The sequence below is a fragment of the Rhincodon typus genome, chromosome 33 (genome assembly GCF_021869965.1).
Source record: "Rhincodon typus isolate 14 chromosome 33, sRhiTyp1.1, whole genome shotgun sequence".
Taxonomy (NCBI): Eukaryota; Metazoa; Chordata; class Chondrichthyes; order Orectolobiformes; family Rhincodontidae; genus Rhincodon; species Rhincodon typus.
In genome coordinates, this window is record NC_063364.1 from 23,710,369 (window position 1) to 23,738,048 (window position 27,680).

The 27,680-nt window shown below is 42.5% G+C and overlaps 1 protein-coding gene across 2 annotated transcripts; it reads right to left on the reverse strand.

Moving 5' to 3' along the window:
- Positions 1-10,159: 10,159 nt before the first annotated feature.
- On the reverse strand, positions 10,160-25,792 carry det1 (DET1 partner of COP1 E3 ubiquitin ligase). 2 transcript variants are annotated; one of them, XM_020526989.2, is made up of 5 exons: positions 25,653-25,792; positions 22,522-23,658; positions 15,520-15,710; positions 13,095-13,286; positions 10,160-11,849 (listed from the first exon to the last, which is right to left on the reverse strand). In XM_020526989.2, exons 2-5 carry the CDS (start codon positions 23,605-23,607, stop codon positions 11,660-11,662), a joined length of 1,659 nt encoding a protein of 552 aa, XP_020382578.1. In that variant the 5' UTR covers positions 23,608-23,658; positions 25,653-25,792; the 3' UTR covers positions 10,160-11,659. The 2 variants fall into 2 exon arrangements, with proteins under 2 accessions (XP_020382578.1, XP_020382577.1); XM_020526988.2 differs by having other exon boundaries at positions 22,522-23,708.
- Positions 25,793-27,680: the final 1,888 nt, after the last annotated feature.

The window sequence follows — 27,680 nt, forward strand, 5'->3', positions numbered from 1 at the left end:
TTCCAAGTCTCATGCCATGCTAACTGGAACTATAATGCTGTTCAATCACTGTCACAGGATCAAAATGGAGGAATTCCTGTCCCAGGGTGTACATGCACCAGATGGATTGCGGCAGTTCAAGAGGAAGCTCACCAGCACCTTTCCCAAGGACAATCAGAGATGAGCAACAAATTCCATTCTGAACAGTGACAGCCATACTTGTGAAAGAAATAAAAGACAGTGCCTGAGGGATGAAGTAAACAACCCTGTTGCCATCTCCTCCACTACCTCTTGAAAACTTCTTTCATCAGCTGCTCTATAAAAGTAGTCTGGCACTTTTAATTCTGCAGAAATATTTCAAATATTAGGTTCTGAAGAACAATGCCACAGCAATCATTATGTTTGGTGTTTATACAATGCATTTTTTCATTTAGCATCATATCTACATAATTAGCACTCATTTTTGAAACACTGACTGCAAAGTTTACAATCAGTGGCTTAATAGCCAGAACTATGAACTTATTCTCTTTGCTCTTTGTATTTTATATCCTGGAGCCCCTCAGAACATGTACTTGCCTGTAAAAGGGAAAGAAAAGAAGGGCGAGGATCAATTTACTTAGACAACAAAGTGCATTTAGAGCTTTTCACCCAGTCTATTCCTTTATAATTAAAGTACCTTTCAGCTCTTGTTATGCAAACAGTACTTGAGTACCTGGTGCTCGAAACTGCAGAGCAGTTTTTAGTTTTACAGCCAGTGCACCCACTAAAAGAGGTGCTTTATGCTCAATGAGCTTTTAACGTACTTATAGTTCCCATTTCACAAACGAGTACCACAAATTTTTAAGTGAATATGCTTCTTTTTCAGATTTCCAGTATTGGTGGTTTTCCTTGATGGACCAACTATGCTCTGTTGGTTTTGTTTTTCTTTGATTTCTCTGATTTCTTTGTACAAACTCTAATGCTAAATTGTGTGGGATATTTGCTCCATAGGTACAATCCATGCACTTGGCTATTACTAAAGTATGAGCTTAAATAGACCATCCTTAGGTTATGAATTTATAGATAGCATCATATCCAAGTCCAGTCTGGTGCTCCACCAGTTTCCATGCAATTTTCCAGCAGGGACCATTAAGAATTTCTTCCTCTCTGACCCCTCCCAACCTGGCACAACACTTTAAACAAACAATGAGGGAACTTATAGTGGCACCTCTGTAGTGATTGGAACCAGCTGGATCTCGTTGACTATGCAATTCTTCATTGGGGTTGTTAACCTGAGCTAATCAGGAAAACCATGGCTGATCGACATAACCAAGAGATTAGAATCTCCTCCATTGAGGATTGAATCGGAGTTGGCTGGCCACAGGCAGTGTACTGTGGAGGAGGGAGGTTGATTTTTGAAAACAAAAGAAAAAATATATAAACAGGAAATTTAGAGTCTCCTCAGTTCAGGGGACATACTCCTAGCTGGCTGGTCACAGCCAGTGTACTGTGCACAAGTAAATAAAGTATGACTTAGTGAAGGGATACAGGCCTCTGTGCAGTTATTATAGTGGCGACAGGAGAAAACTGGATGTGCCTGAAGAACATTTGCTTGCAACAGTCATCTTGGAGTTGAGGTAAGCATTTCTGGCATCATGCCTTTATTTGGGAAGCTTGACTTGTTTGATCCTGCTGTCGAAGACTGGGCCTAGTATGTGGAAAGAACACAACGTTTTTTCCCAGGCAAATGGCATTGGGGCAGACAGAAAGCAACAAGTAATCCTTCAAACTGATTACGGACCTGCAGCATTTTGGGTTATGAGGAGCTTAACATTCCCAGAGGCACCAGACACTAAAACCTTCCAAGATTTGATGGAGTTGGTTAAGGAATATTATTGGCCCCAAACCTCCTCTAATTCTGAGACGCTATCAGTTTTATTCGACTGCTAGAGAACGGGGGGAATGTGTACTGGGATTTCTGACAAGGTTGAGAGGCATGTGATTTTGGGTTAACCCTGAATGAGATGCTGAGAAACCGTTTGGCATGTGGATTGACGATGTAACCATGCAGAAGTGCCTACTAGCTGAAGCCCAACTGGACTTCAAAAAGGGACTACAACTGGCTCTGTCATTAGAAAATGCAGCAGGTGGAAGATGGGAGCTACAGGGTATTCCAATGGATGTGGAGACTCTCACCAGTCTAACTAAGCTTGGAGAACACCTCTCGAGCATAGGCAATTGCAGAGCCTCGTGCAGGGTATATTCTGAGTAGAGGCGCCCTATGCCAGCCCACAGCAGAACGTCACAACAAAGCCAAGCCTCAGCCGAGTGGCTAAAAACTTCTTTAAGATCTGGGCCAGCAAAGCATTATAGTTGCTGCCGTTATGTAGATTCAAGACAGCAAAGGAGTCCTACAAGGCCTGACTTGAGTAAGAAAACTTGTACGCCAGTACCCAGGAGAGTGCACACCCTCAAAAGTCCCCATACATATGGGTTGGAACAATTAAATTACTTTGCGACATCCAAATCAGAACCAATTAAAATTAATGTCTAGTTAAATGGTCACGCAGTTCCCATGGAGGTCCATACTGGCACAGCTGTATTTGTGGTTGCAGAAGCTATCTTTAACAAAATTCGGTCAGGAATTCTACCCTTAAGTTTGCGCAAGAACTCATCCAGACTGAGAACATACACTGGGGAACCGTTGCAGATTAACAGTACAACTTCGGTTCCGGTCTCCTAAGAGAAGCAGTTGGTGCAGTTACCACTGATAGTAGTATCAGGCTCGGGCCCAAGCCTATTGGGGCAGAATTGGTTAAGAAAGATTCACCTGGATGGGTTCAACATTATTGAGTTAGAAAATGACTATCTCAGTGAGGTCCTAGTGAAATACCCAGGAGTTTTCAGGAAAGGCTTAGTACTATCAAGAGGGCCAAAGCCACTTTACATGTTGACCAGGAAGCAAGTCCAAAGTTTTGCAAGACCCACCAAGTGCCATTTGCCTTGTGGACAAAAGTAGAGGCAGAAATCTGAAGGCTGGAGAGTGAAGGAATCATCAAACCAGTGCAGTTTGCAAAATGGGCTGCACCAGTCCATACCAGTTGTGAAGCTTGATGGGTCAGCTCACCTTTTATGGGGATTTTAAGCAAATGGTAACCCGCTTCTCACAGCTGGATAAATACCTGATCCCTTGCATAGAGGAGTTGTACGCAAAGTTAGCTGGGGGAAGCTGTCCTTTACGAAGCTGGACATGAGCTACGCCTACCTGCATCTGCAACTGGATGGGAACCTCCATAAGTACTCCACAATTAACATCTATAAGGGTTTATACCAATATACAAGACTGCCATTTGGGGTATCATCAGCTTGTACCCTTTTCCAGCGGACAATGGAGAACATCTTACAAAGGCTACACCAGGTTGCCCTTTATGTGGATGATGTACTAATAACAGGGAAGACCAATAAAAAGCACTTGAAGAACTTGGACATAGCACTTAAACATTTCTCTGAGGCAAGCATATGCCTTAAAAGGGAAAAATGTGTATTCCAGGTGCCCCAAGTGACCTACTTGGGTTACAGAGTCAACAAAACCAGGTTACATCTGTTAGAAGAGAAAGTGAGGGTGATCAAAGGAGCCCTGGCTCCTATGTCTGTACTGGAGCTTAGGCCTTTCCTTGGGTTAGTGAATTATTACAGAAAATTCATATGTAATCTGGCCTCTGTCTTGGAATGCTTACACCTGCAATTGAGAAAGCATCAGTCTTGGAAATAGTCATGTAGCCAAGAAGTAGCCTTGAGGGAAGTGAGAAAGCAGCTATCGTCATCTAAGGTGTTGCCCACTACAATCTAAAGCGAGAGGTAGTGCTGACATGCAATGTAACCCCATACAGTATCGGGATAGTGTTGGCTCACCAGTAGCCCAACGGAGAGGAACGCCTGATAGTGTATGCTTCCCGGACTTTGGCTGATGCCGAACGCAGATGTGCCCAGGTAGAGAAGGAAGGTTTGGTAGTCCTCTTTGGTGTGAGGAAGTTCCACCAGTACCTTTATGGACAGAAATTTGTCAGACTAACAGATCACAAACCCCTGCGAGGACTACCTGAAGGAAGACAAGATGCTGCCGCCCATAGCTTCTGGTAGAATTCAGCATTGGACCTTTATTCTCAGTGTGTACAGCATGAGCTGCCTCCCACTGGCAGATAGTCCACCGGTGGTGTCTCCCCTGGAAGAGACCATTTTGTTTTTAAACTTCCTGGACACCGTTCCAGTCACTGCTGACAATATCCCACTGTGAACATAAGAAGATCCTGTCCTAGCGAAACCAATAACAGAAATAGTTCCAGCGGAGTTGCTGATGGGGAGGAGACTCCACACCAGGTTAAACTCGATATTTCCAGACCTGGGGAGGGAGGGTGAAACAGCAGCAGGAAAGCTAATGCTAGCCACATACCTCCTCTAATTGAGAGAGACAATTTAATTCAGGGTACAAAGTTTGGTGTTGGATCCATGGGAATTACCCCATACGGGTACAAGGTGAGGTTGATACGAGGTCACATCACTTACAAAGTTTGGGTAGGTGATACAGTCTGGAACAAACACGTGGATCACCTGAAAGCTGTTACCTCACAAACGGGGCAGGAGCAAAACATACCTGGCCCCTTGGAACAGCCAGAAGGCCTGATAGAATCCGTAGGTTCTCCCCTCTCTCTAGTGTCGAGGAAACCTCAGAGTCCAAAATGGATGAGGCCTCAACGCTGTTTCCGTCGGAAGAACAGGATGAAATTCCCTAGAGATGCTCTGGACACAAGAGACAGGCTACGATCCAGTACACACTGCCCATGTCAGAGTCCGAGTCAGAGGAACCGGACCTGGGGTGAAAATGTCACAAGTTACAATAGAAGGACCAGGCCTACGTAACTGGACTTGGGGACAGGGATGTAGTGATTGGAACCAGCTGGAGCTGTTGACTATGAGATCCTTGATTGGGGGTTGTTAATCTGGGCCAATCAGGAAAGCACCAATATAACCAGGAGATTCCTCCCTCTTTCCCTTGGGGATCTGGGATGCAGGGTGTTGCACGCAGCAGTCCCACGTAACCGTAGATTGCGGTGGTTCACGGACTCCCAGCCTGACTAACTGTTTTGTGCGCTGTGGAATCCGTGGCTCGTGTGTATATTGGGCGTGGGCACTTGCACTCCCTTTTCAAGAATGTTCTTTTGTGCATTGGTTGCACTTCAGCCTCATGCTCCAAATCTTTGGACACGGTGTGGAGGGGAGCAGGCAGGCCAGAGGGTATCCTCATGGGTCTGCTCCTGGGCCTGGCCAAGCTGGTCATTAATAGATCCCAGCAGCAGGCGTGGAGGGGGTCATTATGGCCGACTGCCTGTCCCTCTTCTGTAGCTAGGTCTGCCCCCGGGTGTCCCTGGAGTAGGAGCACGGGCTGTGCACTGGCGCTCTCGATGCCTTTGGGAGACAGGGGCACCATGGGTATAGAGTGCTTCAATTTACCCACAAACTCTATTTTGATTTGATCCATACCCTCTCCCTCACTTTTTCTTTCACATAGGTATTGCCCCTACAGGGGCTCTGCTTGATACTGATTCTTTGGTCACATGGTAATTTTCCTGGTGGTGTGTTAATAAAGTTATTTGTACACCTGGTGTTTTTTTTTCCACTGTGTGTATGTATGTGTGTGCAGGCATGAGACAAAGAAAAAAAAAAGGAAAGTTAAAATATAACCAGCAGATTTAGAATCTGTATAAGATGCAGGAAAAATAGTCACAGCCTATTCAGCCTCTCCCTATAACTCATACCCTCCTAGAGCAGGGAGATCAGAATTGAACGCAATACTGAAAAAGTGGCCTAACCAATGTCCTGTATAGCTGCAACATGATGTCCCAACTCCTATACGCAAAGCATTGACCAATAAAGGCAAATGTACCAAACGTCTTCTTCACTAGCCTAGTATCATGGAGAGGGAGGAAGGTTATCAGAAATTGCAACAGGATCTTGATCAACTGGGGAAGTCAGCTGAGAAATGGCAAATGGAGTTTAATGTAGATAAGTGTGAGGTGTTGCATTTTGGAAAGTCAAATCAAGGTAGAAGTTTCATGGTGAATGGTAGGGCCTTAAGGAGTATAGTGGAACAGAGGGACCTTGGAGTTCCGGTGCACAGTTCTCTGCGACTCCACTTCAAGGAACTATGAACCTGCACCCAAGGTCTCTTTGTTCGGCAACATTCCTCAGGGCCCTACCATCCAGTGTAAATGTCCTACCCTGATTTGCCTTACCAAAATGCAACACCTCACATTTACCTAAATTATACTCCATCTGCCACTCCTCGGCCCACTGACCCAAGTGATCAAAGCCTGTTTGTACTTTGAGCTAAATTTTCTTCACTGTCCACTACACCACCAATTTTGGTGTCATCTGCAAACTTACTAAGCATTCCTTCTCTATTCACACACAAATCATTTATATAAATGACAAAAAGCAGGGACTCAGCACTGATTCTTGTGGCACACCACTGGTCACAGGTTTCCAGTCCGAAAAGCAACTGTCTACCACCACCCTCCGGCTACGTTCAAGCCAATTTTATATCCAAATTAGCTCTCCCTGGATCCCATGTGATCTAACCTTGCTAACCTGTCTACCATGCAGAACCTTGTCAAACACCTTGCTGAAATAAACTCAATCAAGTTAGTGAGACACAATTTCCCATTCATAAAGCCATGTTGACCATCCCTAATTAGTCCTTGCCTTTTCAAATACATGTACATCCTGTCCCTCAGAATTCCCTCCAACAACTTACCCACCACTGAAGTCAGGCTCACTGGTCTATAATTCCTTGGCTTTTCCTTAACACCTTTCGTAAATAATGGCACCACATTAGCCACCTTACAATCTTTCAGCACCTCACTCTTGGCTATCAATGATGTAAATATCTTAGCAAGGGGCCCAGCAATCACTTCTCTAGCTTCCTACAGAGTTCTGGGATATACCTGATGTCTTCTTGGGGATTTATCTACCTTTGTGTTAGAGGATGTCCAGCACCATCTTAATGAATGACGTCCTGCTTCTAATGATGGATTTCTCTCCAGCCGCTATAAATGGATATTTGAGTAGATACCTCCAGTTGAAGAGCTAACACAAAGACAGGCTTTATGAGTTAAATGACCAATGTCCTCCACTTTTGCATGAAATTTGATAATTTGCTAATTGTAATTTTTACTTCAAAGGGATTCACAGTAACAAAACAGAATTTGTTTAATTGTCAAACTTTGAAGATTAGCGTAGGGAAGAATCTTGAGCTGCTCCCAGGACCAGGAAGCATCACAGACAGAAGTTTAAGTGTACAGGAGGCAAAAATTAGCTTCCTGAGTATGGGCTGAGATTACAGTCTCGCAGGTTTAATAGCAGATTGAGCTTACTCGCAGCAAGCATTGGGAGGACCTTCTTCATGCATCTACATGTTAGTCTAAAAGACTGTCTCACCAAAATGAAGTGCAGCTTTCAAATTAAGTTCCCTGCAATTGAGGAATATGTGCTTGCAGATTCATGACTGCATAGAAGTGGCATGCAGTGGATATGTTATTGTTGCTGGAGTTAAAATGAGTAGTTGGATGATGAATGGCAGGCTAGTGGTTACCACTGTGCTGGGAAGAGAGATTTTGATATTCACTAATAGGAGGTCATAGCTGACAAGGGGAGGTAGGTGAAACTTTTGAGGGTAAGGCAAGGATTCTAGCTTGAAGCTATAGATCGATGATGGGAGCTCAAATGTGATTGAGGGAGACCATGTCTTCAATTTGCAACATCACTGCTCCAGTGTTTGTGCACGACTCACAAGCAATGATCTTGGCACTCATCATCCAGGATGGTATTCATCACAAAACCATCCTATTATAGGTAGTGGCCAGGGTCTACCCAATGTTAAGTATAAGACTTCTCACTGGGCAAAATGCTTAAGATGTAGCAGAAGCTGCAGCAGGTTAAGCAATACAGGCTAGCACAATGTCAAGCACTGGCACACAATTGTAGACACCACAACCGGTGCAGCCACCTGTAAATGTTAGGGAGGCAATGTTGAAGACGGCAAGTTAGATTACAGGACTGCTATCACTCATTTATGCCAGCCTCTCCAGGAAGAACTACTTCATAAGGATGGGGAGGTAATCCAACGTAGCATTTAAAGTTAACACAGCATTGAATTTCAGCAGCGGCTCTTACCAGGGCTTCACTGGGAAACATGATCGCTTTGTTAAATTTCACATTTTCACTTTAACACTGCTGGTATTGCAAATCCCTTCCATCCTCCAATGACACTAGACATGCTGCTCTCATAAAATCATGGCATCAGTTCCAGCAGGACAAAAACATTCCTGGTAAAACACTGCACATTCCTGGTAAAACACTGCACATTCCTGTAACCTCAGACCCATGGAAGGAGGACAAACCTCTGGCCAAAATGTTATCCTCACTGTTCTGTTTCCAGATCCTGGGTCTTTGTGACAATTTCTGTTTTTTTTTATTACAACAATACAGGACAAATTTGAAGCAAATAAATACTTTTGACAATTTCTATTATGCTTCTCTGCATTGCCAGGGTAAAGCTATTAGTTGGCCACTGAATTCTGGGGGAAAAAAAGCAAGAACTATCTGACTAGTCACTCAAATTATTAGATTCTATTAAGCCTGTCAGCAGAACAGAACTTTTAGTCATTCTTAAGTCCTCAATTGACACAAGAACTGCAGTCACCCTTTTCTCTCACCCTTGCCATGACACAACCCATTTTGAAGAAGAAAACTCAAGGAAGCCTTATCATGGATTTCAAGAGTCCAACAATTTGAAATGGGTACAAACTTTCCAAGAGGTCAACACAGCAACTACTTTATATGGAAGATGCTGAATGGCATGAAATATTCTGTCCTTGGAGACAGCGGAAGTAGAAAGCATCAGCAATTTTCACAGGAATCCTGATTGTTTTTTGACAAGGAACAAGCAAATGTGAAGGTCTAAAACTATGGAGTTATCGACCTGGGGAACTAAAGTCATGAATCACAATGGCTTTTTCTGGTCATGGATGGCTGCGTATATGGAAGATCAATTACATATATAAGGATCAAGAAATTCAGGCCAGACCAGAACTGGAATCAGAGTTACCTGGCCTATATAAATCAGTATCACAGGAAGTATCATGTTCACTTCGTGAACCAACAGTAGGCATTAACTGTAACTTCCAAAACAACACAACTAACTTCAAAGGATAAACTGCCTAAATGGTAATTTGCTTTTTTATGTTTTACTGTCATTGATCATAGAGTGACCTTTCACATTCAAACTTAATAGGCAAATCCACTATAGAATATGGATGCTCCATTCATTCTCCATCCCTCCCCAACCCTACAGTCTTTGCATGAATTATGATGTTAAAAAATAGATTGATTCTCTCATATTGTGTATCCTGGGTTCCAATCAATTGATTTTTCTTTCTAAAGCTGGAACCCTTCCCAGTCATTGTTAAAGGATATGGAGACTTGGCAGGAAACAGGACAGATATAAGTGAAGCAGCATGACGTGTGTCATTGACCTCAGCAGACTGATTAGGGCAGGGTCATATTCACAGTATACCTGGTGTTTTAATTCATGTATCAAACCCAAATTTTGAGATGCACTGTACCTTTTTCTACTGATAAAGCTACTAACCTCAGCTGGTATAGCCTACAGATAACTCTAGACCTACAGTCATGTAGTTGACTCTTACCTGGCCTCCGAAGAATCCTCTCAGGAACCACTAATGGGTGGCCAACAAAGCTGACATTACCAGTGATACCCACATTCTATGTAAGAACAAAACAGTTGTAGTTTTCTCTTTTCCCCCACACAAGCCACCTGTACCCATGAGTTAGCCTGTCAGTTAAAAAATTAAGGGTAATTTAGGAACTGGATTAAGATCGTCTAAACATCACAAGTTAATGAGCACAGTGTCAATCCAATTCGTAATAAGTACGGACCAAAGAACAAAAAGAACCCCAATTGCGACACTAAATTGATTATCTCACTCAAATGGGTATAAGGGGGCAGTATTAAGCGAGCATTACTTCTCTAGGTAACGGGTGTTGATCTATGCCACTTACAAAGTGGAAAGAAAGAACTTCAATTTATATAGCATCTATCATATCCTCAGATTATCACCAAGTGTTTTTCAGCCAAGAGTGTATTTTTGAAGTACAGTCACTGTTGTAATGCAAGAATAGTAACATCCAATTTGCACACAAGCTTCCACCAACAGAAATGTTTGACAAACGAGATAATCAGTTAATAGTGATGTTTTTCATGGTGAAATTAAAAGGAGTGAGTACACAGATAACCTAATGGTTTCTGGCATTGTCCACATAAGTGATATCATTTAAAGCCATGAGTACCTGTCTCATTTCTATAATGTATCTTGCATATTGACACAGACATCAAGTTTTTCTGCCTATATATTCTGTGCCTGTGCACCTCTTTACCTAATGAAGGAGCACAGCTACAAAAGCTTATGATTTTAAATAAACCTGTTGGACTATAACCTAGTGTCATGTGGCTTCTGACTTTGTCCACCCCAGTCCAACGCCGGCACCTCCACATCATGCATACTGTGATAAATGAAGTAAGAAACAGAAGACCAAACATGCCATTTTCTAAAAAGTTTGACAGTTGATGTGACAAATTCATACATAAAAAGGTGTTTCCAAATGTAGCATTCATATGAAAAAATAAATTTAAAGCCAATGTATCATTTCATTTGTAAAATTAGAAATTGATGATACAGTAATTCTTATCCAAAAAAATTGAAGAGTTGAAGTGTGCAAAGGACACTTCCAAGTAAAATTAATTCTGGTTCAGTAAATTCACATCGATGAAATAAAAAGACTACAGTACCTTAAATTTGACAGAGCTGGTAGTTTACAGCCAGTTTCACTTGTCAAATACTGGGAGCAAATACAAAACTGCTGGAAATAAAGAGCAGGTCATAATTTTGGAGGACCACCTGATATTTGGAAGCATTCAAAACAAGGTTATTTGTCTGGGCTTCCTCTTTTCAAATTGAACTGAAAAGCTTTCTATTTCCAGCATGATTCTGTTTTTATTTCCGATTTTACCAGCATTCTCCAAATCCCATTCACCTCCTCAGGGTCACCATCAAGACTCATTCATCTACAGTTCCCAATTTAAAATGAAACTTCTTCGCCCCAACCACTAACCCCCCACCCCCCCCCCCCCCCCCCCCCCCCCACACACACAATGGCAAAACTATGAACAGAGTTTATTGCACCAAGTCCACCATCTTCTAGCTGGGAGTTAACTAGTTAAATGTCTGGATATACCATAGTTTTAGCATTTAATATATGACAAAATAAAAATGAATAAAAGGGTCACTGGGATAGGGATAACAGTCAAGACATGCCACGTACAAAAGGTTTACTTTCTGAACTGAGACAAGTGCTGCATTAAAGCTCTTGATCATGTAGCAGGTCAGATATCGAAGATGAATCAGAAGCCTGAATATAACTTTAACCCAAGGATAATACCACTGTTGACCAACGTTCAAAATTCCACCTTTGGTAGTTTGAGGTTTGTTAGGATCTCTTCATGACAGTCCATAAAGGTCCACAGTAAATCCAAGCAGCACAAGTGCTTACTGATTGCACACTGTCATCATACACACGTGTGCCGCATGTGAAAACTAACCACATATTCTGCGTTAGTCCTCTGCACTGATATGGCAAATGGCTCAAAAGGATGAAAGGTGAAAGCCACTAGGCGTCGCACTGTGTGGTTAATTGGCCGTCCCAGGAGCCCTGCTTGGATTTTAAACTTAAGCAGACCTGAATCCCGAGCATAAAATCTGAAAACAAAATAAAAATTCTTTGTAAACATCAGCAGCAACAGATTAATAATACAATGCCTCAAATATTGCAGTCATAGTTAGAGTTCAGTTATAAATGGAGCTGGAACGTGTTGAGCATACTGTCCCCCAGGAGGATGCTAAGCTGTAGAAAGAAATCACAAAGTGTTCCACCCAGCATTGTACTGTACTATACAGACCAGAAAATTCTTGTTTCTCTTCCTGAACTGTATGGAATTAGTGATGCCAGTGTAGTGCTACATCTGATAAGGACTGTGTCGTTTTATTTCTGTGCTCTTTAAAACTGTGGACTGAAATGAAAAGAACCATTTTGAAAACCAGAGATTTTCACAAGAAAACAGCTGCATGTTTTGAAAGCAAATAATCTGATACCTATTGTGCAGTCACACTGGAGCTGTGGGGGTGTTTCCAAGTGAAGCTGACTGATATGAATTAGTGGCCAGTTATCAGTAACAAGATGGCAGCTCTGTGGTGCAATGGAGTGCGCGCTGGACTTCTAAAGAGCTGGTATTCAAGTCCTACCAGAGTCAAGTTTGGGGCCCTCTTGTGGCTCAGTGGTAGTGTCCCCACCCCTGGACTAAGAGGCCTGGTTTCAAGTCCCACCTGCTCCAGAGTTGTGTAATAACATCTCTGAATAGGTGAATAGAAAAATAGGTAAAATTAAAAAAGAATTAAAAATTAATGACACAGGTCCTCTGCAGCCAACAACTGAGATTGGTGTGTCAAATAAATGAACAGCCTGGACTATGAACAAGACAGTGAGAAGCCAGTCAGACTAAGAGAGAACCAGATCTGCAGCAGCTACAATCGCTACCTCTCTGCACTTTAAGCCTGAGAAAACCATGCTATCTTTCCTTCAGCAGATGCTGTAAGCTGTGACTTTGAATTTGATAAGTCAGATAGCTTTCAGTAAATCAGACCCATAACCTTTTCAAAGGTAGTGGTGAAATAGTTGAAGGAAAATGTAAAAGAGCATGGGAAAAGGATAATTGAATATAATCAAGTGGTTGGCTCATTCAGAGATAGTACAGACATAATGGGTTGAAATAATCTCAACTGCCAAATTTTATGAGTAAGAACCCATATGTAGAAGCCACACTTCACGTAACCTGCCACGGAATATATGGACTTGAAACAGTTAAAACCTGAAATTAGCATTTGCCCACATAACATTCAACCAGGAACAGATGCTCCCCTTAAACCAACGGCGATGGTTTACATTACCTGATAGGATGATCACCACAAGTCTTGGGCCGTTCCATGACGGAGACCCACTTGTCATCATAGCTAAACAAAGAGAGATCAAGGTACGGACTGCTGCTGTAGGACTGTGCACTGATAGGCAGCTGCCCAAGGAGTCGCCTCACTGCCTCCGTATGTCCCCCATATTTGGCATTCACGATAGTGTCTTTAAACCTATAAATAAAGGTCACAATTGGAATCAGGTGCTGCAGTCTCTTCTTTGACACAGGCTATGGATTTACACAATGAGCACGGAGCAAAAAAATGCAAAAATGAGCAAAATTAAGCATATGAAGTCTCTGCTGAGAATTTGATGGAAATACATTTCCAATTGTTAAGGCTGATTACTACCACAGATAAAGCAGTCAAAGGAGGACTCAAGCAGTTATATTACCACAAGGATTAATGAGGGAATAAGAATACACAGTATTGCATTGCTTTGCATCATTTCTATAACCTTCAAGCAGTTGCACAATCACCAAATTGTTTTTAAGTGCAAGGGATGGTTTTATGTAGGCAAATGCTTCAAATCATGTTGTGCAGCCAATATCCCATAATCAGCAAATAAATTATGACAGTTAATATTATTGACAGTCCTCCCAGAATGGGTGATTGATTTCTGGGATACTGCTGCCAGTAACCCAGGACATAAATAATCCAGTGTCCTAGTTCACACCTCTGACATCTCAACTTTCAAACTCAAAATAAAATGCTAGTGAGTTCAGCAGGTCTGGCAACACCCGTGCAGTCAGACATAAAGTTAACATTTCAAGTCCAGTATGACTCTTCAGAAGAAGCGGTCACTTTCTGAAGAAGAGTCATATCGGGCTCAAAACGTTAACCGCTATTTCTCTCTTCACAGGTGCTGCCAGATCTGCTGAGTTTCTCCAGCACTTTAATGCTTGTTTCAGATTTCCAGCATCCGCAGTATTTTGTCTTTTATCAGGTATTCATGAATGTTCTATCCTTATATATGCACACGCAAGCATACAAAGTCATAAAACTGCTCAATATGGAGAATGTCTTGAAGATTTGTTACCATGGCAATGTCTCATGTCCATAATGAGTTGTTTTTACAATGAATGTGCAAAGCCATGAACTATGAAGTAGACTGCAATGTCACATGAATCTGCCATAAACTGCCATACAGAGAATAAGTGGAGCTAGTCAGCAAACAATTGATAGTCTTTAAGCTATCAGAAACAATTTCTAATTTTAAAAAAACCCCAAAGGAGGAAAGATAGATATTAGCAAGAAACATAGGCCATTCAGTTTTGCAGTATATTGACAGATGAATTATTATGTGATCAAATCTCCAGGAATAGATCCATAAAGAGTTGGCAATTATTGTTGAGCTAAGAATTTTTGCTAAGACACCAGCAGTATTTCCTTTTCTTTGGTGTTTTGATACCCTTTTAATCAAGAGAGCACATTATCCATCTTCCCCTACTGTCTGCCTCTCTTGCTGCCTGCGGTTCTCCCAATACAGCAGTATCTCACTAACAAGTCACCCATAATTTTATTAAACGGTGCAGCAAGCTCAAAGGGCCAGACGGTCCGCACTGACTTCTAACTTGTATGCATCTATCTGGCACGCTAAATTTCTCACAAAGAGCAGAAATGGGTCAATCATGTTTTGAAAGATGTCCCTTAAGGGCTTTAGCTGCTGAATACCTCAGCAGTGGCTTCATCGATACAAACCCTGCCCAAATGCAGCATTAACATCTCGAACACGTTCAGTTGTACGTAGTTAGAAAAACAGTGCCCAACTTCTTTCAGGACAAAGTCAAAACAAAATGAAGCTACGAGTAACAAAATTGTAACAATCTACTAATATATGCTATTACAAATCTTGGACAGTATACTTCTTCAACTCTCAAAACTTGTCTCTGTCCTACATTCTCTTATTTGTTTATCACAGTGAAACTCATTTTGCCCAATTTTCTCCTCTTCTACACAGTAGTGATGTTTACATCAGTGCATTGCTGCAGTGCAGCACTGTATCAAAGGAACTTTGTGCCATATATAAATTCATGCTACGAGTTGGACTGAAGGGTCTGTTTCTGTGCTGTATATCTCTATGACTATTGTACTGTGAATTCTGCAAGGTGGACTCTGCTGGGACAGAGTACAAGCAAGGGGAGATTCTGATAATGGCATGCTTCTTCCCTTCACAGATGCAGATTGCCAAATGACCTATTCTCTGCATTTTCTATGTTGACTTCAGATTTCCAGCAGTTTTAGGTTATGGAATTCACTTCGGAAACTCCGACAGGCAAAGTCACGGAATTTCTCTAAAGTAAATTCAGAACACGTAGCTTTATGTTTCTGGCAGTTAGGCTTCCTCAGGTCAATAAACACAGACAGAAAGTGGAATATAGAATAAGGCATCAACAGGCTCACTCACCTTCGCTGAATTTGTCTGGCAAAGTTATTGCTTGATGCTGAGCAGGGAAACTGCACAGCCTCACTGTGCAGGGTAGCGTTCCGATAGAGATCACAAAAATTTTCAAATAGCTGTAAAAGCTCATCACAAGTGTTCTCAAAGACAGCCAGAACCCGGGTGGTCACCATATTGTATACGACAAAGAATGATGGCTGTGGGGAACAGAAGCAGAATAAGACAAAGAAGAAAAATTAATTTGAGGTCAAATCAATGCTCATTTGCAGACAGTCAATTAATAACGCTGGACTTGGTCTGGAGGGAACTGTCACAGCTGCTCAGCGAGTGAAAACAGCTCAGTAGCACTTGCTCTGAAACATTAACTCTAAGTCAGACTGATGCAGTGGGTTGGAGGAAGAGGCAAGATAAAGTTGCCATTGTCTTATAAGACCTTGAGGCTCCTCTCTGATGGTCGCGTAACTAGAGGGTCACCATACCTCAGGTGAAGTGAGAGGTTGAGAAGGACAGTCCTCTGGAGTGGAGTGGGACAAGTTGTTGGATTGGGGACCAGTGCGGGCTGTCAGCAGCTTGCGAGCCCAGTCAGACCATGTGGAAGCATTGATCTACTGCAAACTCACGTTTATCTGTAATCTGTTTATCTTACTGTAACGTTTATCCTTTTAACTTTATTTCCTATTTTTTAATGTATTCTATGAATCACTGTAAGGTGATGTAACTTCTTTAAAATTTCTTTATTTTATATCTAAGATTTGTACCTCGGTGCTTTGTACTTAAAATGGTGCTGAGGGGTGACACTGTAAACTTTTCACTGTACTTCTGTACACGTGACAATAAACTTAAAACTAATTCTTGCTCTTCTTCTTCAAGGTAACCTCAGCCAGCGCAGTAATTGAACCCATGCTGCTGGCATCACTCTGCATTGCAAACCAGCTAACTGGTGAGGGCTGGGGGGAGCAATTCAGCTCACTGCAAGCAACCATTTCAATTATCTGGTTTTCAAATGCAACAATTTCTCCCAAAATCCACCAGCTTTTATCTCCCTCTTCCAGGATTTCATACCAGCAAAAACCTAGAAATTGTTCGCAGGTGACCAACAACTTGAATTTGTGTAGTGCACAGTTCAGTGATCAACACAAAGAGACAAATTAGGATTAGGACAAGGCCATTCTGCCTCTAGTTCGCTTTGCCATTCAATAAAATCATGGCAACTGTGATTGTGATCTCAACTCCACATTCCTACCTATCCCCGAAAACCATGACAGCTTTGCTAGTCAAGGATCTCTCTACCTCTGTTTGTTCTCTGGGAAGGGATTCAAAAATCAGAGAGAAATAGATTCTCATCCCCATCTTAAACGAGAAACCCATTATTTATAAACTGTGTCCCGTTTCTAGTGTCTCTCAAAAGGGGAAAGCACCCTTCCTTTAACAACCTGTTCAATAGGATTTCAGCAAGATCACCTCTTTCTCTCCTAAAAACCAATGGACCCAACCTGTCCAAGGTGATACACAGATGAGTGTTAGGGATGGGAGGAAAACAGAGATTGCGTAATAAAGTGGAACATTTACATGGAGAGCTACCAGTAGTTTTTGAAAAGCTTTATAATGGCAGAAGGTGAGATAGAGTAATAAAGAATCTTAGGAAGGTCCAATGTAATTGAAGCTGTGAACATATAAGCCAGAATCAGTGGAAGAGTCTATATGGGGAGGGTTTTAGGATAATTAATTTGGGAAATGAGTAATGAACAAATTTAATGTTATGACAGAGACTAATATTAGAAGTTAGACAGATTTCGTGCTTATAACTACAGCCCTGCGGTGATGGTATTACAACAGAATCTGCAAGAGTCATAGACGTATACAACGGTTTCAAGAGTTCAGGGTAGGGACACAGACAAGCAATGTGAATAGACCTGCTAATGAGCAAATGCGAGGTTAAATGTTTACCTCAGATTTCAACATTAAATCAAGATTATCAAACACAGGAGGTAACCCAGCATAAACCTGACCTAATCAGAGAATCAACAATTCACCATGGCTCCTTGGACATCACCTTCCAAACCCATTACTACTACCAAACTAGAAAGACATGAGAACAACACCACCTGCAAGGGCCCCTCCAAATCACACACCGTCCTGACATGGAAATATATTGCTTTCCTGAGTTGAAATCCTGTAACTCCCTACAGAATGGCATTGTGGGTGTACCGACAGCAAATGGATTGCAGTAATTCAAGAAAGCAGTTCACCACCACCATCTCAAGGGCAAGTAGGGATGAGCAATAAATGTTAGCTTAACCCAATTTTGCTCATGACTGAATTTTTTTTTTAAAATCTGCAGACACACTTCTGGCCCTGGGAGCCCAAATGATTTTACCACACCATTTTTTCTCCCTCCCAATAGTTGTTTCACGGGAAGTACAGAGCAAAATAAAGCCAATTATTGCTCAAACCTAAATTCCTTGGAGAAGGTGGTGCTGAGTGAATCTCTTGAACCACTCCATTCTTTGTAGTGAAGGACATCCACTGTGCTGTTAGGGAGAGAGTTCCAGGATAATGACCCAGTGACACTGACGGAACAGCGACACAATTTCAAGTCAAGACGCTTGGTCAGGGAACTTGCATCTACTGCACTTCTTCTTCAAGGTATAGCGGTCAGGGCTTGGAAAGTGCTGTCACAGTTTTGCCAAGTTGCAGCAGTACATCTCTTTTTATTTTTTTTTTAAAAATTCATTCATGGAATGTAAGCATTGCTGAATGGGCCAGAATTTGTTCCCCACGTGCAGGTGGTGTTGAGCTGCTTTCTTGTACCATTGCAGTCGACTTGGTCTCTGAACCCCCACAATCCTGTTAAGGAAGGACCTTCTAGGATTTTAACCCAGCGACATTAAAGAAGCAGTGATACATTGTCAAGTCAGAATGTTGAGCGACTTGGAGGGGAACTTGCAGGTAGTGGTGTTCCAATGTATCAATCACCCTTGTCCTTCCAGATATCAGTCTGTGGTTGTGGGTTTGGAAGGTGCTGTTTAAGGAGCCTTGGTGAATTTCTGCAGAGCATTTTGTCATTTGTACATACTGCTGCAACTTTGGTGGTGGTGGGAGTAAATATTTGTAGATGCAGTGCCAATGAAACAGCTGCTTTGTCCTGGATGGTGTCAAGCTTGACTGGTATTGAAGTTCATCCATGTAAGTGGGGAGCATTCTATCGGACTCCTGACTTATACCTTATAAATGGCTGACAGTCTTTGGGGAGTCAAGAGATGAGATTATTCGCTGCAGTATTCCAACTCTGACCTGCTCTTGTTGCCACAGTATTTATATGGCTAGTGCAGTTCAGTTTCTGGTTAATGGTAACCTCCACATGTTAATAAAAACAAAACCAGAAGACTGAAGATGCTGTAAATCAGAAACCAAAAAACATAAGTTGCTGGAAAAGGTCAGCAGGTCTGGCAGCATCTCTGAAGAGAAATCAGAGGTCTACTTTTCAAGTCCGGTGACTCTTACTCAGAACTGAGGAAGGGTCACCTGACTTGAAATGCTAACTCTGATTTTTCTTCCCAGAAGCTGTGTGACCTGGTTAGCTTTTCCAGCAACTTCTCCAGATGTTAAGAGTTGGGTACTCAGTGGCAGTAATACCATTGAATGTTATGGGCTGATTGTTGCATTCTCTCTTGTTGGAGATTGTAATTGCCTAGTTCTTGTGTGGCTTGAATTTTACTTCTTATTTGTCATTCCAAACCCGGATATTCTCCAGGTCCTGCTGTATTTAGACATGGATAGCTTCAGTATCTAAGGAGGTGTGAATGATGCTGAATATCTCTACTTCTGACCTTATGAAGAAGGGAAGGTCATTGATGAAGCAGCTGTAGATGTTTAGGCTTGGAGCACTACCCTAAGAAACTCCTGCACATTCTTGGGAGTTGAGATGGCTGACCTCCAAGAAGAACTGCCAACTTCCTTTGTGCTAGGTACATAAACACAGAAAATAGCAGCAGGATTAGTTCAATCAGCCCACCGTGCCTGCTTTGCTATTCAAAATGATTACGGCCAATCCTCTATCACAATGTCATTCTCCCACTCTCCTCATAACCCCTAAATATTTTTAGGTGTTTAAAAATCATTTTTTTAAATACATTCAGTGATTTCACCTGTACAGCCTTTCAGGGTACAGAATTTCACTGGTTCACCACTTTCTGTGAAGAGTAAAGAAACTTCTTATCTCACAGAAAAGCACACAATATTCCTGATGCAATGTCACCAAGGTCCTGTACATCTACAGTAAAACTTCCTTGCTCCTGTACTCAAACCCTCTTGCAAAGAATGCTAATATACTATCTGCTTTCCTACTTGCTACATCTGCATGCTTGTTTTCAATGACGGACATAAGATCGGTACTCAGTTCCCTTGAACATCAATCTTTCCGAATCTATCACCACTGAAAGAATATTCTGCAATTTTGTTTTTCATAGTGTACAACCTCACATATATACACAGTATACTGCACCTGCCATATATCTGTCCACTTACTCAACTTGGCTAAATCAACCCACAGACTCTTCACTTCATCCCCTCCACCACGATTCCACCTAGTTTTGTGTCATCAAATTGAAAACATTTCACTTGATTCCATCATCCACATTGTTGATATATACTATGAATAGCTGAGTTCCAAACATGCACTGAGGTACCCCACTAGCCACTGCCTTCCTCTCCAAGAACAACCCATTTATTCCTACTCAGTATCCTGTCAGCTAACCAATTCTCAATCCATCCAAGTATATTATCACCAAGCCCATATGCTTTGATTTTGCACAATAACCTCTTACGTTGGACTTTTTCAAAAGCTTTCTGGAAGTCCAATTACATCATGTCATTAGCTTCCCCTCATCTATTCTACTAGTTACATACTCAAAAAAACTCCAGTAGCTTTATCCATAACCTTCGCAGTATCCAGTGCCTTTGGCCATTTCTTAATATCGCATGGAGTGAATTGAATTAGCTGAAGACTTACACCCACGATGCTGGAACCTCACACGGAGGCCGAAATGATCATCCAAAAGCATTTCTGGTTGAGGTTTGCTGTAAATGCTTTAACTTCATCTTTGTACTGACATGCTGGATTCTTCCATCATTGAAGATGGGGATATTTGTGAAGCATCCTCCTGTAGTGAGTTGTTCGCTTGTCCACCACCACTCATTACTGGACGTGGGAGGGCTGCAGAGTTTAGATACGATCTTTTGGCAGTGGAATCACTTAACTCTATCTATCATTTGCTGCTTATCCTGTTTGTCACACAAGTAGTCCTGTTTTGTGACTTTACCTGGTTGCGACCTCATTATGAGATACGAGGTACTGCTCCTAGCATGCCTACCTGCACTCATCATTGAACTTAGATTGATCTCCTGGCTTGATGGTAATGGTAGGATGGGAGATAATGTTAATGGTAGGATGGGAGATAATGTTCGATTGGGAGGTTTCAGATTGTGCTAGTGTACAATCTGTTGCTGCTACTGGACAACAGCACCTCATGGATACCCACTGAAGTTGATGGATCTGTTCGAATTTTCTTTCATTTAACGTAGTAAGAGTACCACACAACACAACGGACAGTATCTTAGATGTGAAGATGGGACTTAATTTCCACAGCACTGTGCAGTAGGCAAACCTACTGCTACTATTTGAAAAATGCGGCCATGGAGGCAGAGTGGTGAAAGTGAGGTTAAGTATTTTCCCCTTTTTTTAGTTCCCTCACCATTTGCTGCAGACCCAGTCTAGCAGATATGTCCTTTAGGACTTGACTAGCTTGGTCAGCAGTGCTGTCACTGAGCCACTCTTGGCAATAGACCTTGAAGACCCCAGTGAGAGTACAATCTGCACACTTGACACTTTCAGTACTTCCTGCGAGTACTGTTCAATATGGAGGAGTATTATTTCATCAGCTGGGGATACACGGTAATCATCAGGTGCCCTTGCGCATGTTTAGCCTGATGCCATGACCCTTCATGGGGTCTGGAGTCAATCTTCCTCCTGACTGTATACCGCTGTGCTAACACCTTCCTGCATCTGTTCTGCCTGTGGGCCATGGGTGCTTCAAAGCCACTCTTCGTAATGCACACTGAAGTCCCCCACAGGAACAGGCTGGAGTTCTCAATTATTAGCCTAGCGATACTGATAAAGAAAGATCAAGAAAATATCAGGAGTGATCTAGATTTCTTCCTCGCCCACACCTTTATTAAAGGCACTACCTCTGGCTGGGCTACTGTTTAAATGACCTTTGACATCTTGCCCATGCATCCATTATCAAAAGGAGACTCAACAGGCTTTTCAATTGCAAGTGGCCTCACCTCCAAGGGCAATCTGTTCCTTACACAGAGGTACCTTGTAGCAAGAGTCATGGAACAAGGGAAAAGTAACCCAATGCAGGCTGAACTCAAACAATACAGTCAATTTCTAACAATCTCTTACACTTCCCCAGCACTCAGTATGCACAAGGAGAATACTTCCAGTATACGTGGAGCAGGCTGGAGAACGGAAAGAGGCTGACAGAAGTCTGAAGACATGATCAAAAATAAACTGTTTTTATTTCTGAAGCAGGAGGCAAACTATCCATATCATGCTGCAGCATCAGTTGTACTACAGGACTCTGGTGATGTGCCTCAAAAGTTGAAACAAAACATCTGTGGATCCTTCCTGTCAGATTTTGTAATATACTTATTAATATCTGAGCAATATTACTCCAAAAACAACCTTTCAATGCAGAAATCACCTCCCACCCTACCAGCAGTGATATCAGGGGCTGGGCTCCAGCTTTTCTGAAGACATACATAATAAAATGTGCCTACATATTTTAGACTTTTCCTTAATGGACGTTTCAAAACCATGTTTTCCCCACCTGCCACCACAACCAAGGCCTGTGTAGCACCAGCTTGTTTCATTCCACTAACCATCATTAAGCCTCATCATAGTGAACCACTTAAAGCCTGTAACCATTCGCCAGTGGTCTGTACCTGAGAGGGGTCGGTGACCCGAAGGGTCACCACATCCTCGCTTGTGTACTTGATCAGGAGGTGGTTCTCATCCAGAAGCTGCATCTTCCACATGCGTAGTTGCTGCAACTGGTCGAAATATTGAAAGAAACGGCGCTTAGCAGCAGCGCTTCCATCACTTTCTGCCCTTTGCCACAGGTATACCAGCAGCCGATGCTTTAAAGAGTTCAACGTTTTCTCCTTAAAAGGGCGTGACGGGGCATTTTGCGCGTCACCCTGCACTTCAGGATACACGGCTGAAACAGTGAGGAGGTCGTCTTCGTAACAGAAGCGCCCAATGGTTCGAACATCGATGAAAGTTCCTTCTGGGGTAACTTGGAACACGTGAATGGTCTGATGCTGCACAGAGAGGATAGCCAAGATATTCTTATACAGGTAAAGCCCTTGGTTGTGCGAGAGAATGACCTTGTCGCACTTAAAGGTCCTCGTGTCACAAAGACTCCCTGTGTGCAGGTCAATGATGTGCAGAGAGTAATCTTCTAACGGAGAGCGAGGGTTTGGTGTAACAGACTCATTGTTTCGGTAAACATCAAAGAAGAGAGGATGAGGCTCCTCAGGGAGATAAGCAGCAGAGCCAACAATGACGTACCGGCAATCATCAGTAAACAAACTACACTCACGATTCAGGTGCTCCCCATTCGACGCTACGCTAGTGACGTGCAGCAGGACAAAGAAGCGCTCAAACAATTTGCCACGGATGTTGACAGACTGCAGGTCATTGGCGCCATTCAGCATGATCTCCCCATCGTAGCCCTGAAGGAGGTCCTCAGCTGCCTGACAGCCCTGGTACTCATAGATCTCCAATGAGGTTTGGTCCAGGGAAAATGCAATAAAATAGCGGCCATCAGGAGAGAACTTGCGCAGGAAACACGGCGGCTTTTCTACGTTAACCACAGTGAAGTTGGGAAACACATTCTGATGGAGGCAACGCACCATGTACCAGTGAGCTCCAGGCCTGCCGGAATAGATCCTCCGGCGCTCCAGGCGGTAAACAACATTCTGATTCTCGATGCGACGAGGTTTGATGGTGGGTTCATCATCATCCATTCTCAGCCATCACCACATGTTGTAAAACAAAGAACTGCGAATGCTGGAAATCTGAAACAAAAACAGAAATTGCTGGAGAAACTCAGCAAGTCTGGCAGCATCTGTAAAGAGAAACAGAATTAACGTTTCGAGTCCAGCGACCCTTCTTCAGAACCACATGTTGTCTCTGCACCAGCACACGGAATATTGAAAAGCAGAGTCTGTCACCTAGTCAATAATCAGAATATCAGAAAGAAAATATAAATAAGCAGGATTCTCTCTGAATCATTGTCTGTTATTTATCCAATGATTACTTGTCTATGTTTTGCTTGATGCATTAGAGAGGGCACAGGAAAGATGTTGTTCCAGGGATGAGGCTCTGCAGTTATGAGGACAGATTACAGGAGCGGGACTGTACCCTTTAGAGAAAGTTGAGAGGAGATTTGATAGAGATGTTTAAGAACATCAGGGATCTAGACAGAACAATGATGATAAACTGTCCCCGTATCCAAAAGGATCAAGATCCACAGAACATCGATTTGAAGTGATTGGCGAAAGAACCAAAGATAAACTTTTTTTTAAAAGCAGGGAGTGGCTCAGATCTGGAATCTAAGAATATGGTGGGCACAGATTCAATTATGAATTTCAAAAGGGCATTGGATAATTATCTGTTAAAAAAAAATTGCAAGGCTACAGGGGGGACAAAAAGGAGTGAGGCTAGCTGAAATGCTCTTGCAAAGAGCCAATATGGACACAATGGCCTCCTTTGTACAGCAACCATTTTATGATGGTCCAGCATTTAATAAATTGCTATGTGTGCAGGTTTGAAATTTTGTACGTTTCCCAATGGAAATTTAAAAAAAAAAAGACCATTACGAATTATGTCCTCCTAAACACAGGTTGATCCAAAGAAAGCATTTTGAACAGTGTAATACATGAGTACTGGGGGTACAGTCCAACACTAGTGGTGGCATGAAGTTAAAATATCCTTTAAAACAACCTATTTCTTCCACTCCATTGTGTTGATTTTGTCTTACATCCAACGTATTGTCAATTCTCACAGTCATTACACTGAATCACTTCCTACCAAGACCAAAGCCCTTTTGTCTGGCTTGAATGAATGGCCCAGTTTTACTTCAAACAAAATCCTTCCTACCATATCAAGAAGCAGCTTCTAAGGATACAAAGGTTTGATTAAGAATATTACAATAGATGTGCCTCCCACACTAAATAAATTTAAAGGATTTTTGCCAAGCCAACACTACATTAGCCACCTTCCAGTCTGTGGCTACTACTCTTATTTTCAATAATCTCAATGAATGATGTTCAATTACCCCAAGCGAACCTTCTCAGCCTATGTTTGATTACCCAATTTAAAACCCGGATTTCCTTTTAGTAGATTCTTTTCTATTTTCAACCCCACCACACGTTCTCAAAAAACCGAATTTAACTGCTGTGCAGGAGATGCTGAGATGCTACAACTCAGTCTGTTTGGCATAAAAGTCAAACGGAATCTTACGTACAGAATGCAGAAGTGAGCATGTGAATGGCCTTTTGGGTAGATATTCGCAACCAGCTCTGTTGATGTGAGCATGAGAAAAATGGTGCACCAAATACATGGACCTCTCTTGCCAGTTAGTCAATAAGCTTGAAAATGAAAATATAGATATTGTCTAATGAACCTGTTCAGATGTGTTCTGAAACATCACTGGGGCAGACAGGACTTGAATCCGGGCCTCCTGGCTCGGAGGTAGGGACACTACAACTACTTCACCCCTTTTTTAATCCCTACAAATGAGCAGCAATCTTCAATTTTAACACTTTGAGAGCGTGATTCATAAAGAAATGGGCAGATACAAGCAGGCTTTGGCTGTCAAACTAATGAAGCAAACTTACAGATTAATTGTTAACCATTTTACACAGAAAGTGGACAGCCACTAGAGAATCAAAGACCAGCTCCACTCCATGGCGCTCCCAAACAGGGACCCCGGGCTGATGTGTCCCACAGCCGAATGTCTGCTATCAGGGCACTCCCTCACCCTCTCCTCGGGGCCTACCACACTCACCTCATCCACACGGTACAATAGCGGGGCCGGACCTCCTGTTCACCGCCCAGCTCCTCACCAACTCCAAGCTACAGCGCGCCAGCCCCAGAGGAGAGAGTCATCCAGCGCCGGGCGGCCTATCCCACAATGCACTGCACATCCGCTTCCCCCCGCCAGACCAGGCAGTTTCACCCTGCACCTTCCTCGCTCTGCCTTTAGAGGGAGCTCCAGCCTCTCGCTCCATTTTTCTGTTGTCACCAATGAGTTGGAGCCGCAATAAATCAACGAAATCAACAATACGTCTTATTTTTCACCTTTACCCCACTTTTACCCTTTCCTCACCCGAAACAGTGACCTAGGTTAGCGTACAATATTATACTTGTTGTGCTAATAGCTACAGTACATCATTGGCAAAGTCAAATAATGACAAATTACGAACCAGGACCTGAGGGAAGAAAGTTCTAATGAATCCTGCTCAACTTTGTCTCTGCAAGTAGAGTAAGTAGTTAATAAATATTTGTTATTGTTGAAAAGAACACATATTGCCACAGTTTTCATCTTGCACACGTTAGGACAATTTGCACGAATACCAATTCAAGGGGAAAACCAGCTGGGGCCTTCTCTACTACAATTGACTGAAAGCCTACCTCCACTGGTCAATACACATGTTGCAATCCTATAGTTCCATGTGCTGTAAGATTGGTTTTATCAGAAACCTTGTAAATGGGGCCTGAGCCAATTGTCAAAGTGTAAACTTGATGCTGAAATTGTGTGTATCAAAGTCATACAGTTTGTTGCCTGGATCAGACTATTTCTTGCGATCTATCACGCAAACTCATGAAAGGTCCTAAAGCAGTTACTTGTGGATCTGAGAAGTGTCTTGTCTACCTCAGATTACCCATAAAGGGTAAGATGTCTCAAAGATTTGAGTAACACGTGAAGCCCACGGATTTCTCAGCAATCCCCTAGATGTTAGTGACATTGTAGATCAGCAAATCTCATTCAAACATTGTCTCCCTGACAAGGAATTCTAGTTCTTACTCTGGAAATCTTGCTTTGTCATAGACTGCCGTCAATGACTCCTTACAGCCTGGCATCTTAATCTCTTTCCCCAGTATTCTGTTCCACTGGATTCTGGAGATTGCCTTCCAATACCTACACACAGGTGCATTTATAGCTTTTCACACACAGCCAGTTTTGCTAAGTTTAGAATTGTCCCCAGTTACTTAAAGCTCAAATATTACTTTAGCTCTATCAAAAAAATACCGCCTGTGGCCTACCTTCACCTCGATACTTAAGTGCACTGAACTAGCAATGATTTCTTGACTTCCTCCAAGCCCCCATTGCTCTGATGGTTCCAGAATCACACCTGAGCCCTAATCCCAACTCTTTGTTACATCTACTGGCTCCCAGGTTCTCTGAGCCCTATCTACCTGGATCCTGCTACAGCAGCCCCATTTTTGCTGTGGACCCTCTTCCTCTGCCCCTCTCTACCTTACTGAACTGCAGCCCAAAGGTAGCAACCTTCTGCTTCACCTGCCTCCACATAACTAATTAAAACCTGCCTGCTGTGTAAACATTTGAACTGTTTTGAATGACCTCTTGAAACACTGAACCCCAGCTTTGTTCCTGGGTAAAATTGAATGCAGCAAGCACTGGAACATCATATGCCTATGTTACAGTTCATTGGGCCATTAGCCCACACAACACAAATGGATATAAACAAACTGGATTTCATCACAATGTCTTGCCATTCTGTGAGTTAGCTGGCATGAAACACACATCATTCCATAACATACTTCTTGTGTAGCACCTTCTAACTATTGTGTTATCCTGAGTACTACAACGCAGCTTGTATATTGGCCAGTGTGTTATTCCATATTGTGCATTAGCATATGTGCATTGAGGTGAGGATGAGACGCGAGTTGCAGCCTTGACCAAGACTGCATTTGACTAAGTGTTGTATCAAGGAGCCCTAACAAAATTGGAGCCAATGAGAATCAGGGGAAAACTCTTCGGTTGGAGTCATACCTGGCACATAGGAAGATG

Excerpts from the sequence above, each read along its gene's own strand:
- det1 (XM_020526989.2), bottom strand. The coding sequence starts at position 23,607 with ATGGATGATGATGAACCCACCATCAAACCTCGTCGCATCGAGAATCAG. Across the intron at positions 15,711-22,521 it reads GGGTCACCGACCCCTCTCAG|CCATCATTCTTTGTCGTATA; the intron begins GTACAGACCACT and ends TGTTCCCCACAG. Across the intron at positions 13,287-15,519 it reads GCCAGACAAATTCAGCGAAG|GTTTAAAGACACTATCGTGA; the intron begins GTGAGTGAGCCT and ends CTTTATTTATAG.